Raw genomic sequence first — 18,697 nt, 5'->3', positions numbered from 1 at the left:
TTTTTGCAGATCAACACTTTTTATGATTTGAAAAGAAATTTTTCGCACCATGTAATTTTTTTTGCAAAATTTATACATTTTCATAAAGGCTGATTGGAAAAAGAAATATTTGCAAGCATGAGAAATTTTGTGAATTTATATCAATTCGTGAAATTTTCATGCACACAAACATTTCATGCTTTACAATACTACAAAGCACAAAATGGGTAAATGCTATAAATAAAAGATGAGTCAAATGATTATGATTACAACTAGTTTTTTATAGCTCAATTCATCAAATTCAATCATTCACTATGGAGCTAAAAAAGTAGCAACAACATAAACATAAACTTCTGACATAAAATATCAACTTTAGGACACTACAATATCACAATGTCATGAACAGGTGTGTTGATTGCATACAAGCCAATCCACGCATCCAGCCCCTACAGCTGCGGTACTTGCCACATACAATAACATTACACCCATGCATGTTGAAACCCACTGCCTGTCTATATATTGATGAAGTAACTGGCAAAAACAAAATACATGTTTAGATGTAATTTAACTGAATTTGAATTCAGTCAAAAATGCATTCAAAATATGTACTGATATTTCAGTTTATTGTGATAGCTATTGTCATTTTTCATTGAATTAAAATAACAAAAACAAGAAATTATGAGCTAACTTGAGCACCTTGGTACAAACTAGTATGATAGGAGTATTAACACCCATGTCTGTTCTGCTCAGCGAGATGAAGATGCGGGATAATTATATGATCCTATATGCCATCCTCTATTGTGCACAGCAACTAGACATTGGCTGGCAATTGTAAAACATGATGTGGAAAGGATTGCAATAGAATCTTGCTATCAAATTTGATTTACTATGAAGTATTCTTGTGGTCACAGCCATAAATGCATACTCAAATTCACATCTACAATTTGGTGTGTGTGTGGGGGTGGAGTGTGGCCATAGTAGGTCTTCGAGCTAGAGTTTATTACCTCTCCTATATAAAACCCATTATGCTATATTCAACCATGTTTCATTCTGTTTGACTCAAACGAAAACTTGCTTGTGATAAATGTTTCTGATTGACTGCTTGACAAGCAACATCATGGGAATAACCCCTCATCATGCTCATTTGATATGAAAACAAGCAACTGAAACCCCATAGAATATGACATTGACATATAAATCAATTATATAAGGCAATAAGATTGTGGCAAATATTACAAGGTAAACACTGCCAATCCACAACCACAAATCGGGCTTTACAGCTAAACATTTGCATGAGTAATGGGTATACATGCCTCTGTCAAAGGTATAGGTCACCCCGGTCATCCGGGTACTTATTTTACATGACGCTACAGTCGGCTACACTTACGCTTTTCAACCCACAATAGACCGTGCAGCTGAGCGACTACTTGAAGACTTGTAGCAGAGCTCATTCGGTTGTTTACGTTCTGTTTTGACCTCGAATCGAGCAAATTTTCGGCCGATTTCGGTAAAATAAAGGTTAAATACTTGGCGAAAATTGCATTTTATGTGAAGCTGAACACATGAACATGTATAGGAGAGTCTTTATTTTTGTTGTTGGCTGGAGGCCCCATGTCGAGAAGTTATAGAAATGGTAGTATTTTGGCCGATTTGAAAAGGGACAAACCACAGAAAACTACAAATTTGACTTCTAAATCGGATTTGTTGTCAACGGAGGTCAACGGCTTGTGACGTCACTCCGGGGTCACCTATAGCAAAGCTTTAACTTCACTGCACAGAGGAAGCAAAAACAACTGTCATGCTCACATTTGAATGTATTTCAAAGCTGATTTGGGTTCTGGCAAATACATGCATCCAGCTTGTGAATGCTGGGTATTTTGCAATAACTTGCCATCCATTTTTTTCACATCTTCTTTTTATTTGCCCAATAATACAATCTCTCCTTCACCAAAACCCATCCTGGTAAATTAAATAAGCACATACAAGACATACTACACAAAAATGTTCAAAAAAGATAATGATAAAAAGAGAGAGTCCCCATTACGCAGGATGAACTGCACATGCATAAATTAGGCTTTTCACAGTCAGCTTTGATCTGAGTTGATCCGCCTCACAATAGGTGAATTGTGAGACAAAATTCTGTCCCTTATTGGAAATAATCCAGATTTGGTATGACACAGACTACATTGTCTGTCAGAAAACACTAGGATCCACAACAAGCTCATATATCAGGGCACAGTTCTTTAACCCCAATACATTTGTACATTCATTGAATGACCTTTGGAATTTTGAGTACAAAAACTCATACCCTGCAATTTGAGGTCAAATTATGCACTATGATTGTTTAATTGAGGTTATTGAACTATGGCACTGGAATGAGGCTCTTGTGGTCCATAGTGAAAGTGAATGTCCTGTGGAGAAAGTGCATTATCTCTTTGCAGGACTATTCACTTACCACAATGTGCAACAAGGACTTATTACAAGACTGTCACCATAAGCTTTTAAGGCAGCTGACTCCTGAATCAAATCAATCAGGTCTATTCATTTAAATCTTTAATCATAACAACGAAAAGTATTTTCCCCACTTATTTTAAGAGTCTTATAAGAATTGTAACAATTCTTACGCTTTTCTTTACTTTTTGAAAAATCCCAAAATTTTAACTGTTTTTGATTTTATTTGCCCTCATGAAAGGCGCTATGGTTACCAAACTTTCAGGGACGGTAAATAAGCTTAATAGCTAAACCATCAATAGAAGTCATCTGATCCTGACATTCAATCCTAGAACCAGAATAATGCACATGTGCAACCATCTTTGATCTAGATCAAAGCAATCCATACTGATCTCGATCAATAGACGCCATGTGATCTTGAAATTCAATCCCAGATCCAAAATATTACACATGTGCTACCATCTTTGATCTTGATCAAGGCAATCCATATTGATCTTGATCAATAGAAACCATGTGATCTTGGCATTCAATCCCATCCCAGATCCAGAATATTACACCTGTGCTACCATCTTTGATCTAGATCAAGGCAATCCATATTGATCTTGATCAATAGAAACCATGTGATCTTGACATTCAATCCCATCCCAGATCCAGAATATTACACCTGATCAAGGCAATCCATACTGATCTCGGTCAATAGAAGCCACATGATCTTGATATTCAATCCAAGTTACAGAATATTGCACCTGTCCTACCGTCTTTAACAAACATGCACAAGCATACAAACACTCTTCCTCATTAAAAAAGACAACATCTATAATATCTTCCCTAAATGTACACTACTAAACATTGATCAAAAACCTCATGCACTCAAATAAGGAAATATATAGCTTATTCACTGTGCTGATTTCTTCCTTAATTGGTGTCAGTTTTCCCTGTGCATGAAGTTTTGCTATTACACTTTTGACTGAACTACAGTACTAGTTGTAATCTGTTCGGTTGGTACGCAAGGTGTTCTCAGATGTTAGTTTTGCAAATAATTGTACGATGTCTACAATAATATGACATATTCTTGATATAACTAGCCAAATTGGTGCATAATATAACTATATACATATTCAAAGTGGTTATGCCTATATTATTATAACATGGTAGCTAACAGCTAGAAATGAATAACTGAAATCTTCTTAAAAATCATAACAGAAAAATAATAAATTGTTAATTATGAAGTGACTCAATGGAGATATAATTGCTATTGAAGTAGTTAGCTGTTAGTATTTGCAAGGGTTGCCACCAGAACCTAATCTGCAACCATATCTGATTGTAATGTTAAATTCTAATAAATTCTGAAAAAGGCAAGCTGCACCAGTTTGAGCATTCTTAATCTGATTATGGCTCAGTGAATTTAAACCACAATCTTTGACTCTGAAGGAAGAGGTCCTGGATTCAATTCTCATTGGAGGAGAAATGCATTATTAATCATCTCCATTACTGCATTTGAATTGCAGGGGTGATATACATGTAGCGGATGGCAAAGATTTTGCAGCCAGTTCTGATCAGGGTGAACTTTAAGAACATTAATTTGTCTCCTTCAACCAGGAATGTGGTATTATGTTTGGTACCACCAGCTTGGCATAACATTTGTAGCAACCCTGCCTGGTATAAATAATTATGCTTCCATTATATATAAAAAACCTGTATTACATGATAAACAAGACACAAAAACTCCAGGCATGCAGAAGCTACAAAACATTCAAGACACTAAGTAAGTTAGAAAAGCTGTAAATAACCAATGTTATTATGCCAACAGAACAACTCAAAGCTGGCCATGCAAATTAGCCAAATGATGTCATATTGTGGGCGGAGCTTCTAACCTGCTCGCTGTCCAATGACTGCGTCCGTTCGAGTCTTATCACCGGTAATGGTAGAGCCTAAATATAACAGGTACGGAGGGGAGGTAACATAGAACATTGCATATAGGTCATACACAACAACATAAACGATAATAAAACTAACACAATTCTTTAAAGCATTTTTAAAGTTATGGTTAGCAAAGACGTAATCATGTACATAAATTATGCCAAGCCTTTACACCATCTATTCTAATATTTCTGCCAATTTCCATCCAGAAAAACATGATTTTTTTCCATTTTGAGAAAGAATTGTAGCTCATACATTAAAAAGATCCAATAGCAACAGTTATGTTAATAATTTGGCATCATGAGTTGCAAAACTGCACATAAATTTAAGCAGTTGAAAAAACCAACTAAAAGAGCATCCCCTTTTAAGGAATTTTTTTTCAGAATTTTACCCAGCAACCATACTTTTTGTTACCCAATTTTTTTGGCAGCAATCAGAAGCTGGTCAAAATATTGTGAATTGAATAAGTTACAATCAGTTTGTACATTTCTTTCCATACATACTACCTACATTATTTCTCTTCACAAACATTCAATTGGTACAAAAACACAAACATACAGGTCTGAAACTTACAATCAACATTTGACATCCATTTTTATCAAGATATTTAAAACATCAACTACGGACACTTACAAGGGTATTTCGTGATCCTAACATCCTTTTACTATGGCTTGTTTCAGGAGGATATCCAGGAAAAAAGATTTTTCCAAAAAATTTCAGCTGATTCTAATTTTGCCTTTGCGAGTTATGCCTGATTATGGTATAACATTGCTCCATACATATATGCCACCATCTTGTAATTTCTACGATATTGCCAAGCGAAGCAATTTGTAATGCACACAAACATTACGTAGCCAGAGCCACGAAATGCCCCTTAAACAACTTTCCAAATTTGTACCAATTTTAATTCAAGGTTTGATTTCTCTCTTACCTCACTATCACTGTAGGATTGCTGAATATGACGATCCTCGCTCATAGAACGCCCTCTATTGTTTGGCACCTTAAGCTCATCATGTTCAAGGGCCATTAGTTTCTCTAGATTGTTCTGGGAACATGACTGTCTCTGGCCTGGGTGCAAGAACTGTGCATCTGGGTAATCAATCTGTAAAGATGAGAGAGAAAGAAATGAGAAGTTTGTGACGATCTTCTTTCTAGTGAACAGAACACTTGTGACATCAAAACTTGTGACTGAACAGAGATACTACAGTCTAACTCTATACTAGTCCAATAGTGCCACTGCTAAAACAGTCAAGTTGCAATAGGCAGTACATATAGTAATCATCCTGACCTGAGTCACTGATGTGGTGGGGTGGGTGGATATGAGAGGGGTGGATATGAGGGGGATATTAAGATCAGAGGGACCTGTGCCATGTCTATGGCAGGGGTACTTGAGGAGGACCTTTAGATCAGAGACACCTGTGACAGGTCTACACAGTCATAACCAACCTCAAATAATTATAGTTAGGGTTAATGTTAGGATAGGATAAGGGTTAGAGGTAGTATTAGAATTATGGCTTGGATTAACGTAAAGGTCATGATCAGGATTACAGTTAAGGTTAAGATCTATAATCTATATATCTACCTTGAGTCACAGGCACTAGCTGTGAAGTTTAGCGTGTTCTACGTTAGCTTAGCGTTACTTGGTGCATGTACATACTTTTACGCTCGCGAACAACGTGCCAAATATATGTACCCGGAAGAAACCACGCTAAACCAATGCAGCACACAATGAACTTCAAAGCTTGTCCTGGTGATTCGAGGTAAATATATACAAACTTTAGTTAAGGTTTGAGTTGATTGCCATCTCATTGACTGAGAGATTAATGACACATCACCTGCGCATCAGCTTCTTATACACTCATAGTCATGATGTTGAACAATAGAAGTACTTGGACACTGAACTTCAACAAAGCACATTGGTAGATCTCTACACTGATTATGGTGAGAGTTTTATCAAATGCATTGGGTAGGTTTTGATCTACACTGTACAGTAATGCTACTATCTAATCCATACAACTGGAACTCAGCAGAAAATAGTCCGCCTTTGAATCTGACTTTTTGTACATGTCAATATCCACTGTCTGAGCATCGCCTTTCATCCACAGCGTCACTTAAAGATGATCGAGAGTGACACATTAAGTAATAGTAAAAGTGGCCTGGCATTAAGGTTAAGATCCTCTGGCTCAATGTCACCACTACTTTACATTCAGGGGCCTAGTTTATGTACTAACTGATTAATTCCAAGACTATGAATGGCGGAGTGTCACTACAAGTCAATGTGAGCATGAACTATCTGTAATAACTTGAATGCCAGTATACAATATTGTATAACATTATTATCTGTCATGACCCTTTCAAAATATTTAGGGATACACAGATGGTATTGAAATTCAACCATTCATTCCTGATGACAAAATAGAGTTTGTGTAAATGCTCTTTCTGGCCTTTTTTACAGTTTGACAGACTGAAAGATAATCATACATGTGCTTCTATATTTGTAATACTGTAACTGTAGTATCCTTGTCAGATATTTTGTGGATTCCAATAGCATTGTGCACAAACAGTGTTTAGTAGTAATCACAATACTGCCAGATTCTGATAAATGAGTGGCTACAATGTGCTACAGACCTGAAACAGAGTCTTTATAAAAAAAAAGGAAAAAAAGATGAAAATGCTCAAAAAACGCTGAAAAACAGCCTAAAATTGGGGTAAAATGGCTCATATTGGCCTAAAAATAAAAGAAAACACGTAAATTTCAGGAATAAAAAAGAGGAAATCAGCTGAAAAGTTTCAGGTCTGGTGTTAGATGCCAAAATCTTCAGTTCTACTACTTCGGATCATCTGATGGGTCAAAACATTCAATCCATAAAAGGAGCAAGTCCGCTCTACTAGACATCCAGTACTCTTATAATTTCACTTAATTTCCTAAAAATAACTTGGTCTTCTCTATATACCACTGAAGAGGAGGATCTATTTTAGTTGCACTCACATACAATTGTGCCCCACTTTGGCGCAATGAAACTCACGAAAAAAATAGAAATCAAGAATAATAGGAAAACAAAGTTAACTACTCCTACGATATTTACTCCATTCTGTCCATCTATTTATGGCTCGGAAGAAAACATCATTTGAAAAATGAAACAAGACTTGACGTCACCTGACTACTGTTTCATTTGTCTATTCTTCTCAAAGAAAATGCAGCAAAGAAAAGGTCAGCGTCAAAGCATGTTTCTGCCGAGTTATTTGAAAAGTATCTGTCTGCAGTGAAACTGATATTATTGCGATTGTTTGCAAAGTATAGGCTCTTTCCTGTCTGTTGCATAGTCATACTGCTGCATAATTATTATGAATTCATTAACACTACCGTATAGGCTATATAAATATATTAGTGTGAATTAAGTTTTATAAGATAATTAGACAAATGAATTCCTGAGCTGCTGAGGTACTTAATTCGTTCAGTATTTATGTATTGTGCTATAAACAAAAAACACAGAACACACCTCCCCCCCACACATACACAAAGGGGGAAATTCATCACCCTTTTAAATGTTCTATAATTTGAACTGTTCAGGAAAATAAGCCAAAATGGAACACAGTGCTAGCCTAATGAAATAGCATCCTTTTCATAAAATGAGTGAAGACCAGCTTGCTTGCTTAATTTCATACCTTTTCCATCCTGTTATCTGTAGGTTGGTCAATATCACAGCTATTCCATAGGTTACAACTCCACCAACTGACGTTAATTTTGTCACACTTTCACTTGAAATACTGCCTTTATATTGGGTTTATCTTTTATATCTATCTTATATGTTACTATTTTATTATTAGTTTGTTTTTTATTTTAAAAATAAAATGGAGTAATGAAGGTCATAGGAAACACGTATATGCCTCATTTATGGATTGGTAGCATGGAAACATTAACAGTATCCCACACACAATTCCTGTATACTTATTTTGTTGTCACACCTCAAATGTGAAAGTAAAACTTTTTACCAGGGTGTAGGCAGTACAATGGTTACTCAAGATGAATATGTCCACCCTCCCTCATGGAAGACATATGAAAAAAGAATGAGCAGGCCTGGAATACCGGCTCCCATTTTAACATAGATTACTGAAAGGAGGATATGGAAGACACCCATCATTTTGTGAAATTCCAGCTCTTTTTAATTGAGGAAAAGTTTTTGTAATGTCCGACTTACCACTAATAACTCTGAGCTCTCCAATAGAAGGCAATCATGTCCACGTCTACCACTTCCTGATGTACGTTTCCCAAAGCTGCAAACAAATCACACAGCAAGAATAGAGAATTAATTACAAAATATTTACCTCCCCTGGTTACAAAGTTTCTGTGATGGTAAATAAAGACACAAAATATAACAACTAGTACAAAGTAGATCAAGTTCAATCCCATGATTGACATTAATCCCAGTCTAGGAGCAGTGTGTCGAATTTTTAAAGAAATTTTATCCTGTGTCAAACTTTATAAGCCTTAAAATGAAAATCTTCATCACATCACAAGATAACACACAAACATGGGTGCCAATCCGGGGGACGGGGGGGGGGGCATGTCCCCTCCACATTCAAATTCACCTTGATTTAGGGGCTAAAATAGTAAACCAAGTTTTGTGTGCAAAATATGCACAGATGTCCCATAAACTTGACCGCTAAAAAGCTTTGCCTATGCTGCTGATATCTTACCCACATACTACTTCCTTTAGTTACAACTACTGTTGTTAAAATTAGCAAAATGCAGTAATTACCAAAACATATCAAGTATAATCATTTAATTGATATTAATCCCAGTCCCTAGATTTATCAGGGAATCAGACGGGGATGATGTTCCACAATAATTGCACACCAAATGTTTACAATATAAACCTAGAACAGGAAATCTTGATAATTATCAGCATAAAACAAACAAATTATCACATATTAATAATGGTTTTTATATAAATAGAGTATTCATAATCATATTTTCAGAAAATAGTAATAAAATGGTACCATCACATATTGGCAAAACTGTCATGTGACAGAAGGGAAACAACATCAATTGAAAATATGATCAAATAATGAAGAATGAGGCGGCCTCGAAAATATGATCAAGCGAATGATATACTTAGCGTTCATAAAGTGCAAACAAACATAAAAGTTAACTACATAATATTTATGCATTAAATTAAAATACATTTCAAAACCCTCTGGCTTAGGATACCTTAAAATAAATATCAGGAATCATATACCGCAAATCCAGATTTAAAGTACATCTAAATGAGGATGGTATTGGCAGTATGCATTATGCAAACATATATCTTGGTTATCATAATGATAATGCACTACAGTTATTCATATGAATACTTTCTGGTCAAGATATATGCATACTATAATGCGAATATCATATTTACTCTATTAAACGCTCCCAGGGTGTGAAATTTTCAAAAGGGGGGGAGCATTTATGAGGTCTATTTTACAACAATAATTTCCAAAAGATTTGTTCGGTAAGTTTGTTAAATGACACCGAAATAACAAACTATGAACTAAGGATCGATGACTTCTGGCTCACTTCCGGGTTTGCAATGTAATTTTTGACAATTACCAACTTGGTTGTGAATTTCTGATCCTGATCGTGCAAGGACCATGGTATTAAAGCTAACTTACACAAGATAGCATGGGAATTTTAGCATTTTGTAAACATTTGGGTGTAGGGGCATTTATTAGAGGGGGTGACAAATACTAGATTAAATATGGTAGACTGAATTATCAGAACAGCACCACATCACAGGCACCACATAATTCATGGTCATTGGTCAAGCAACTAGCTGCTAAAGTACTTGTTCACAATTTGATTACAATTTTATGCATACACTGATGCAAGTTCCTGCATTTCTACCTACATGTAGCATGTAGCAGAGTCCTGTACAATATGAGGTGGTTGATGGTGTGCTCACTGCTTAGTATCATATGGTATTGATGTTGGGACCTCACATGGTAGATTTTGACAGGTAACTTACAACAGATCTATATGCAACCATGAACTTCAGACAATGTCCAGACTTCATTAAAAACATTGTATGTAAATGTCCTCTTCAACATTGTCAAAGTGACAGATTGGGAGCTCAGACTAACTGCCACATCTGAAGGTCCCGCTTTCTTTATGATCTTGGACAAGCTGTCTGGCTTCTAAATTGATGAAATAATCCCTTGGCTTTGTAAGTCTCCTATTAAATTCCTAGTATCAGGTATTGTACTTCTATGTTATGGTGCCAAAATTACTGTAATACAAATGGCTAATTTCCTTTTCAGCGTCAAGCACCATCAAAAGACCTCACCACCCAAGGCAAGAGTTACTTTTGGCTCAAGCTTAGGCTCAGCTGATACATGTACAGGACAAGCATAGACCACAAAGTCTACAGTGTATGTCAGATGGGTAATCCTGAAATAAATTGGCTCCTGAGGTTAATAACTTGAAGATCTCATACTGGTTTAAGTTCCAAAGTATCCTTTCCTTCAAACTAAGAAAGTACATGTCACAATGTTAGCCTTGACTCACCCCTCCACATTAAAACCGCATTCATTGCAAAATCATTTTGACTTCATACAAAAGTTGTAAAAATTGCATAACCATTTAACTTCATATACTGCACAACACTCTGAATAATATCATACCGGTTAAGTTCCAAAGTATCCTTTCCTTCAAACTAAGAAAGTACACGTCACAATGTTAGCATTGACTCACTCCTCCACATTAAAACCGCATTCATTGAAAAATAATTTTGACTTCATACAGAAGTTGTAAAAAATTGCATAACCATTTAACTTCATATACTGCACAACATTCTGAATAATATCATACCGGTTAAGTTCCAAAGTATCCTTTCCTCCCACGTCACAATATTAGCCTTGACTCACTCCTCCACATTAAAACCTCATATTAAAAAATCATTTTAACTTCTTACCGAAGTTGTAAGAAATTGCATAACTATCTAATGAAGAGGTTATTAACACACAAGATGAGTGTGTTAATGCAGCTGCCTCGTAGATAACAGACCGATGTGACCATGCGGAAGGTGATAGGATCTGCTATGCAACAACTATGCTGTTTTTATCATCAGTCAGGAACTTGGACAATTTGAAAGAAAGCAAATAAAATACTATAGACAACTCACATTGAACTACAGTAAGGCATAAAGCATCACGCAAGTTTCAGAGATTTTGTTACACAACAGCTGAAGTCATGAATATTATCTAAAATATCGGAGAGGAGTATACTCTGATAATAGATTTTCATCTCCTGAAACCAGAAAATAGCCTGCAAACTTTCATCCAAGTTCTGATTTTTAAACTTTCTAAATCAGGGATAGATTTCACTAACATGTTAGGACGAACCATTTGTAAGCGTGGCAAGTCCAACCCCATGGAAAACTGATTCAGTTCCCCGGACTGTGATGCCCTCGAAAAGTGTGCGTGTGCGTGCCACTCAAGCACACCAAAGGGGGTCTGTTACATCAGCAGTGGTCCAGTGGTAGACCCATCTTTACTCCTCCATCCTGATTTTTATGTTATAGTTAATACGAGGGGTTTAGGACTTATTAAGGATGGATTGAAGGACTTTCCGTCACATCGCAACTGTGGGTAAAATTGACCTCCTGGACTTTTCCTGAAATCCTTCTTCTAAATTCTGAACTTTCTGAAATCAGAAAATTCCTGAAATCATTCATCCCAAGAGAAGATCCTGACACAACTCAATATTGAGCTTATTAAAGAATCATTGTTGATGCTGATTGAATTCCAGGATGTCAGCCTTGTATCAAATGTACAAACATGCCCTGCAACCAAGACAGATCTCAGTTATACACCCTGAACTGTGAATTGGTAATTTATCCATTTGGCGCTCCTTTTATGTAAATTTAGGAATCTACATTCCTTGTTTCACTCCATCAAACCCCTTAATCAGTACATTGTATGCTAACATCATCTTGGGGTTTGTACACATTTACGGAGGAAATTTACCTAACCATGACAATATGACCCCCAGCAATCTGTGAAAGGTTATTAAACCTCCAGTGGGTTATTGTATTAGTATACTCCTGATTACCTTTGCTGTATACCAAGTAATTTTGTGCATCTATTTTGCACATTATTTTAGGTAATTTCAGTATCTAGTGACAAATAGTATTCAAATATTCTTGCATAGCCTACAAGCTTAGTTAAATTTCTGTTTAGAAAACCCATTCCAATAATGAGCAAAGAAACATAAACAAAACAAAAAACACGACACAAAAAACCTGATATCTTAGAAATACTCATTTGTAATGTTGGTATATACATTGTATGTATCCAAGCATGATATCAATTTTAACATTTTAACGTAATGTTTGAAGCCATATGTTTTGTATTTGATATAATCTATATAGTGGGCGCTAGTTTAATTTACTGCTTTGATTAATCGCCCTTCTACTTTCAATTTTGCGACTCCTCGTTACATTATTGTATGCCTGTGTTTAACCAATGTTATTAATCATAACTTTCACATATTGCTTGTGAAAATGTTAACAACCTCATAATGTCAACTCTATTTTGTTTTTATGCTGCCTCCTTCAGATTTGGTATGTTCATAAATTTTACAATAATCTACAAGATTTGTTATGTTCATAAATTTGACAATAATTTACAAAATGTTGAGTTATGACTCCATTTTGGTTCACTGACTCCAATACATCCAAAGTCAACCCATAAATTGATTGGAGAAACAAATTTAATGTTTTAATACAAATGATTCTTGACAAGGACTTCTGTAGTTTATAAGAAACAACTAGACATAGGAAATACACATTCAATTTCCACTTTAGCTAGATTTGCAGACTCAGAACATTGTACTTTATTTATGCTTGAGTTAGACGTTTTCAAACAAACCTGTGGCTGTCAGAGGCTGCAATTTTCCATACTCTCTAAATGTAAAAGAGTTAAAAGAGATCAATTCACTCAAAACAAGATTGCCTTCAGTGATCATTATAATGGAGTGAAATGAGAGTGAAAATCACTATGGAAAGAGTGAAATTCACAAATTCCCCCTAGAAAGAGTGAAATTCACAAATTCACTACGGAAAGAGTGACATTCACAAATTCACTATGCAAAAAATGACATTCCATCTGGAAAGAGTGACATTCACATATTCACTCTGGAAAGACTGACATTCACTCTGGAGAGAGTGACATTTACATATTCACTCTGGAAAGAGTGACAGTCACATATTCACTCTGGAAAGACTGACATTCACTCTGGAGAGAGTGATATTCACATATTCACTCTGGAAAGAGTGACAGTCACATATTCACTCTGGAGAGAGTGACATTCACAAGTTCACTCTGGAAAGAATGACATTCACATATTCACTCTAGAGAGAGTGACATTCACAAGTTCACTCTAGAAAGAGTGACATCACATATTCACTCTGGAAAGACTGACATTCACTCTGGAGAGTAACATTCACAAATTCACTCTGGAGTGAGTGACATTCACATAATTTTTATTCACTCTGAAAAGACTGACATTCACTCTGGAGAGAGTGACATTCACAAACTCACTCTGGAAAAAGAGTGACATTCACAATGGAAAGAATGACATTCACTACGGAAAGAGTGAAATTCACAAATTCACTCCGGAAAGAATGAAATTTACACATTCACTCTGGAAAGAGTGAACAAGATATGCAATTAACTCTCAAAAGAGTGAAATTTTACTCTATTGGAGTGATCACTGTATGCAATCTATAATTTCACAATTTTACATTCAGAGTGTACAGTTTGTATCTAATTCTTATTTTGACATTACCTGACTTTGAAGAAATTTCACAGTATATTAAAGGGCAAGGCACAGGACGTATTAGCAAAACCAAGTTCTCTACTCCTTGCTAAAGTTTGTTTGGCTATTAATAGGCGAAAACACAAGACTCATAAGACTGTATGATATAGAATGGCATGCACACAGTTGGGCGCAGCACTTATGCTAGTTGTGCATTGCCTAATGTGTGACTGGCGCACACCTATGTGAATTTACGCGAGCGCGAGTTGGGACTTTATTAACGCCCACAGTAACAAAAACTAAATAATTTTTGCCTATTAAAATCCAAACAAACTTAACAATGCATGCAAACTTACATTATAAATGGGTTATAAATATCACTTTGCAAAGTCAAGTTTTGCTATACTGTGTCAAGTTGCAGCAATCACTTTATCCATTTGTCACACTAAACCACATCATGGTGATTCTCCATCCTTAGTGATTCTCTGGCATCCTACAAACCTGATTACGACTAAATAGAAACATCCACTGCATTTCCTCTTCACAAATTCTAGTCAAAAATACAACCGACATGGATCTAAATATAACCTGAAATAAAACTGTAGACTACTTTGGGATATTCTGACACTAATATTGATAATAGAGTTGCTCAGCATCCTTCCCAATATTATTCTGATGGAAGGAAACCCTTCCCTATCCAGCATGTCATCACCGCTTGAGACTTCTGTGCAAAAGGCTGGGTTCATTTGTCAACACTGATGACACAGTATACCATAATGATGGGCTTTACTCACACCTTGCTACTAACAAATGAAATGTGTGGATATAAAAAAAAATGCATTTGTAATGAAATAAGATGGCTGCTATGTACTTTTTTTTTCTGATATCACTTTCAATACCAATGACATAGTATACCATGGTAATGGATTTTATGCGTTGGTAGCTAGCTACCCACATACAATGTACACCGGCAACAAAGCTGCATTATAAAATGAAAATCACTGTCACACATGTATGTTTACCTCTACATTTCAACATGTTTAGAGGAATAAAGTTATGTTTTATTTAAATATTTGTTCCACCTGTTTTTGTTTGTTTGTTTTTTATGTCAAGCATATCTAGGCATTAACTGCTGATTTCTGTTTTAGTGGTTATTCAGTCATTTCCAGTTGGTATAAAAATGAAATTTTGTATTTCTACTGGTTGTAAATATTAACAAAAAACTGATGTTTGCAAAATCCAATGCATTTATAAAACATGTCAAAGTTTGCGTCCTTGAACATTTTTATCACAAACATCCATGTTTGTGTGTTCATAATGAAATATTACCTTTTAAGTCGAAATTAATTTCAAAATTGACATATACATGAAAGTTGAATAAAATGGATTTTTGTATGCATTTAATACCTTGTGAAGTTGTGTGGTGTAATGTTCAGTCAAAAAACATCTTGCCACAATAAATATTATCATTTTGGAACTGTATGATATGAGGTGCTATCTGTCACTAACAATGCTACTAACACAGCATTATCAGCTTGCACTACTTGATTTTTGTTACATTTGCACACTTACACTGTAACTGTAAGTCTATGGCATAAAATTGCTACACATTTCCAAAATTGTGTAGCAAAGTGATCAAAATTGAGAAGCATTTGGCTCTGTGATACCAGCTATATGGCCAATGCTGATCCTAAACCACAATCCCTGCCTCTACTAGGTGAAACCCTAATTGTGAAAAAACGTCCTGAAAAAGTGCTTTACAGTGAGTAAAGACCCGGTCCACACAAGTGTTTTTTTCCTGTGTTACAATCGTATTATGAAATTATTATTGGGTGTCCGGACTGTCCACTCAATGTCTTTGGCATACTACATCATTTGTGAAAGATGAACATTTTTATTGTGTCATAATTGTTAATGAAAATTACCTGTCTGTATGCATTTTGTTGTTGCATTAAGTTTACTCAATGGTTCGTACTTGCCGTGGGATGTGTGTAAGTGATTACGACACGATGAGGTGCTGCCCATAATGGGGAAATTACAACATAATTAAAAAAAAATAGTAGTGTGGACTGGGTCCAAGTTAATAAAATAACTGTAAATTTAAGATATGAAAAACAATTGGCAGCCAACTGGTCAAAAGATTTTAATCCTAACTTCCACCATGCTTTTTGGCTATGTGAAAGGAAAGAAGGAAGGAATAAAGAGAGAATATAAACAAAGAACTTGTTTGCTTCGCTGGGGACTCGAACCCCATACCCCCTGCTTGCCAACCACTCGATCGGCAGATTTTAACCCTAACTTCCACCGTGCTTTTTGGCTATTGGAAAGACACAAAGGAAGGAAAAAAGAGAGAAGATAAACAAAGAACTTCTTTGCTCCTCTGGGGATTCGAACCCAGGCCCCTGCTTGTCAACCACTCGATCGTTATATGGTAGCCATGGGTCTTTCGCTGGCCCAACCAACGAAAGCGTTCCTATGACTTAGGGTGATTGCATCATCCACCCACCTGGGATGCATGCACTATGGCTTTGTGCTGTTGGATTTTGTTTTTCTGGGGATGGTTAGGGTTAATCATTTAGTGCTTCTTCTTTCTCTTACAATTATTTAACCAACTGCAAGTTGCTACTAGTAGATGAAATATATTTAAACAACATTATGCAAATACTCCAAAGCATAGTCACTTTCAGGCTCAAAACTTGTCACTGTGGTTGATGTTTTTAAAGAAAAATTTACATGAATATCAGACATAAAGACTTGCTGCACTTGCATATTTGATGAATATGTAAAAACAGATTTACAGAAGATTATGCCTCACATGAAGTGTTTATTTATTCTCATCAATAACATCATTACAGGATCCAGTTCTGCGGAAAAAACCTATCAATATATTTGTACAAAAAAAAATGCTGTGCATGGGCTTTATCAAATGTAAGGCAAAAGATTTCCTCCGGAAACACTTTATGGATTGAAGTTTAAAATCTGACTGAGGGTTAGCCTTCATACAAATCCTAACTGGATACAACAATGTATTAATGGGGGTAGCTGGAGACTGGAATTGACTTCAGTATGACTGTTTGGAGAAGCTGATCCCTATAAGCCGCATTTATTTTATAAATAGAATGATAAATTAGATGAAAATGTGTTCTTATGGTTTGAATGTTGATCAAACATGAACATTAATATAAGAGACAAAAGGGAGAATGCTAAGTCATAGATAATGATCCCACCACTAGAACTCAATATAAGAAAATACATAACAGACTTTGAATTGTATTTGAATTGAATTGAATTTGTACTGTTGCACTTTCACAGGTCGGTTGTTTTTACTTTTCTTGTTTTTTTATATATTGTATGTCCATGTCACCGCATGTGAAGATAAAAATAAATACATTGCACGCTACATTGCTTGTATGATATGGGCATTAAGTGGTGGACAAATTATTTGATTTAATTGGTTCAGTTGTGACAACTACATGTAAATGCAGAAATAGAAACAATACAAAGTCCAACTGGGATACTCAACAATGATATTGACTTTCATAAACGACCCATTGAATTATCCTCCTCACCTTTGATTCCACTATGCAAGTTAAAATTTGTTAATACATGTACTTTTTTTTTTATAGTTTGGAATACAAAACAAACCCATATGTTTTAATATTGGAAATAGTGTGAAAGGAAATAACTTGTCTCTATTTCAAATGTATGCCAAAACCTATGCAGTACTACTTGCAGAAACTGATCCATCCATATAAAATTTAAGCTATGACTTCCATATATTTTTGATCCCATATTTGATATGACTATTAGTATGAAATAGCATCTGTATAACCCAAGCAGAACAAATAGACATAATAGCTCAGAATAAATGAGGCTTAATAACAACCCATCTCAGTTGAGCTAATGAAGCAAGGATTTGTGCGGCCGGGTTTGTCATTAGTTCCAAGAAAAGCTATCTAAGAGGATACAACCATAGACCATTGGTCTATGATACAACAAACTTACAAATAAGACCAGACAACAAACACAAGTTAAGGTATTAAAAAATGGAATAATTCTGGTACACCCTGCGCACAAGTATAACCCTAACCCCAACACTAAAAAATAGGGTGCGCAGGGTAAACCAGAATTGTAGTGAAAACACAGGTGAAAATGGGTGGACAGACTTGATAAGTAGGATGGTTGGTCTGATTTTTTTTCTGCAAGAGGCTAAACAAAACAATCTTCAAAAAGCTTTAAAAAATTTGGAAAAAAAAATCTGAAATTTTTTGGAATTATATTCAAAATCAAACCACTTCAGCCCCAAAATGGCCATTTTAAATTTCATACAGCTAAAATCTGAACAAAATCAGGCAAAATGTAAAATTTGGGTTGATCAAGCCCGTAAAATATATTTTTTGGCACCTTACTCCAGAGAAACGACATCAATTTAATGTCTACTTCCTCATTACGAATCCGATCTTTATCCACTGAGATAGTGTATTCACTCCTTTGATTTAGTTTGAAGTACTTACATGTGTTTGACCTGAAATACACAGAATAACAGTC

General features: G+C 35.5%; 1 protein-coding gene across 1 annotated transcript in view; it reads right to left on the bottom strand.

Moving 5' to 3' along the window:
• LOC140158866 (rap guanine nucleotide exchange factor 6-like) overlaps positions 1 to 18,697 on the bottom strand; it is a 130,171-nt gene that overhangs the window by 66,240 nt on the left and 45,234 nt on the right. Inside the window, 3 exon segments of the mRNA XM_072182122.1 lie at positions 4,305 to 4,361; positions 5,282 to 5,452; positions 8,550 to 8,625. Of these exon segments, the coding sequence (XP_072038223.1) occupies positions 4,305 to 4,361; positions 5,282 to 5,452; positions 8,550 to 8,625 (304 nt within the window).

Source organism: Amphiura filiformis, chromosome 8 (genome assembly GCF_039555335.1).
Source record: "Amphiura filiformis chromosome 8, Afil_fr2py, whole genome shotgun sequence".
NCBI lineage: Eukaryota > Metazoa > Echinodermata > Ophiuroidea > Amphilepidida > Amphiuridae > Amphiura > Amphiura filiformis.
This window is presented reverse-complemented; position numbering and strand designations above follow the sequence as displayed.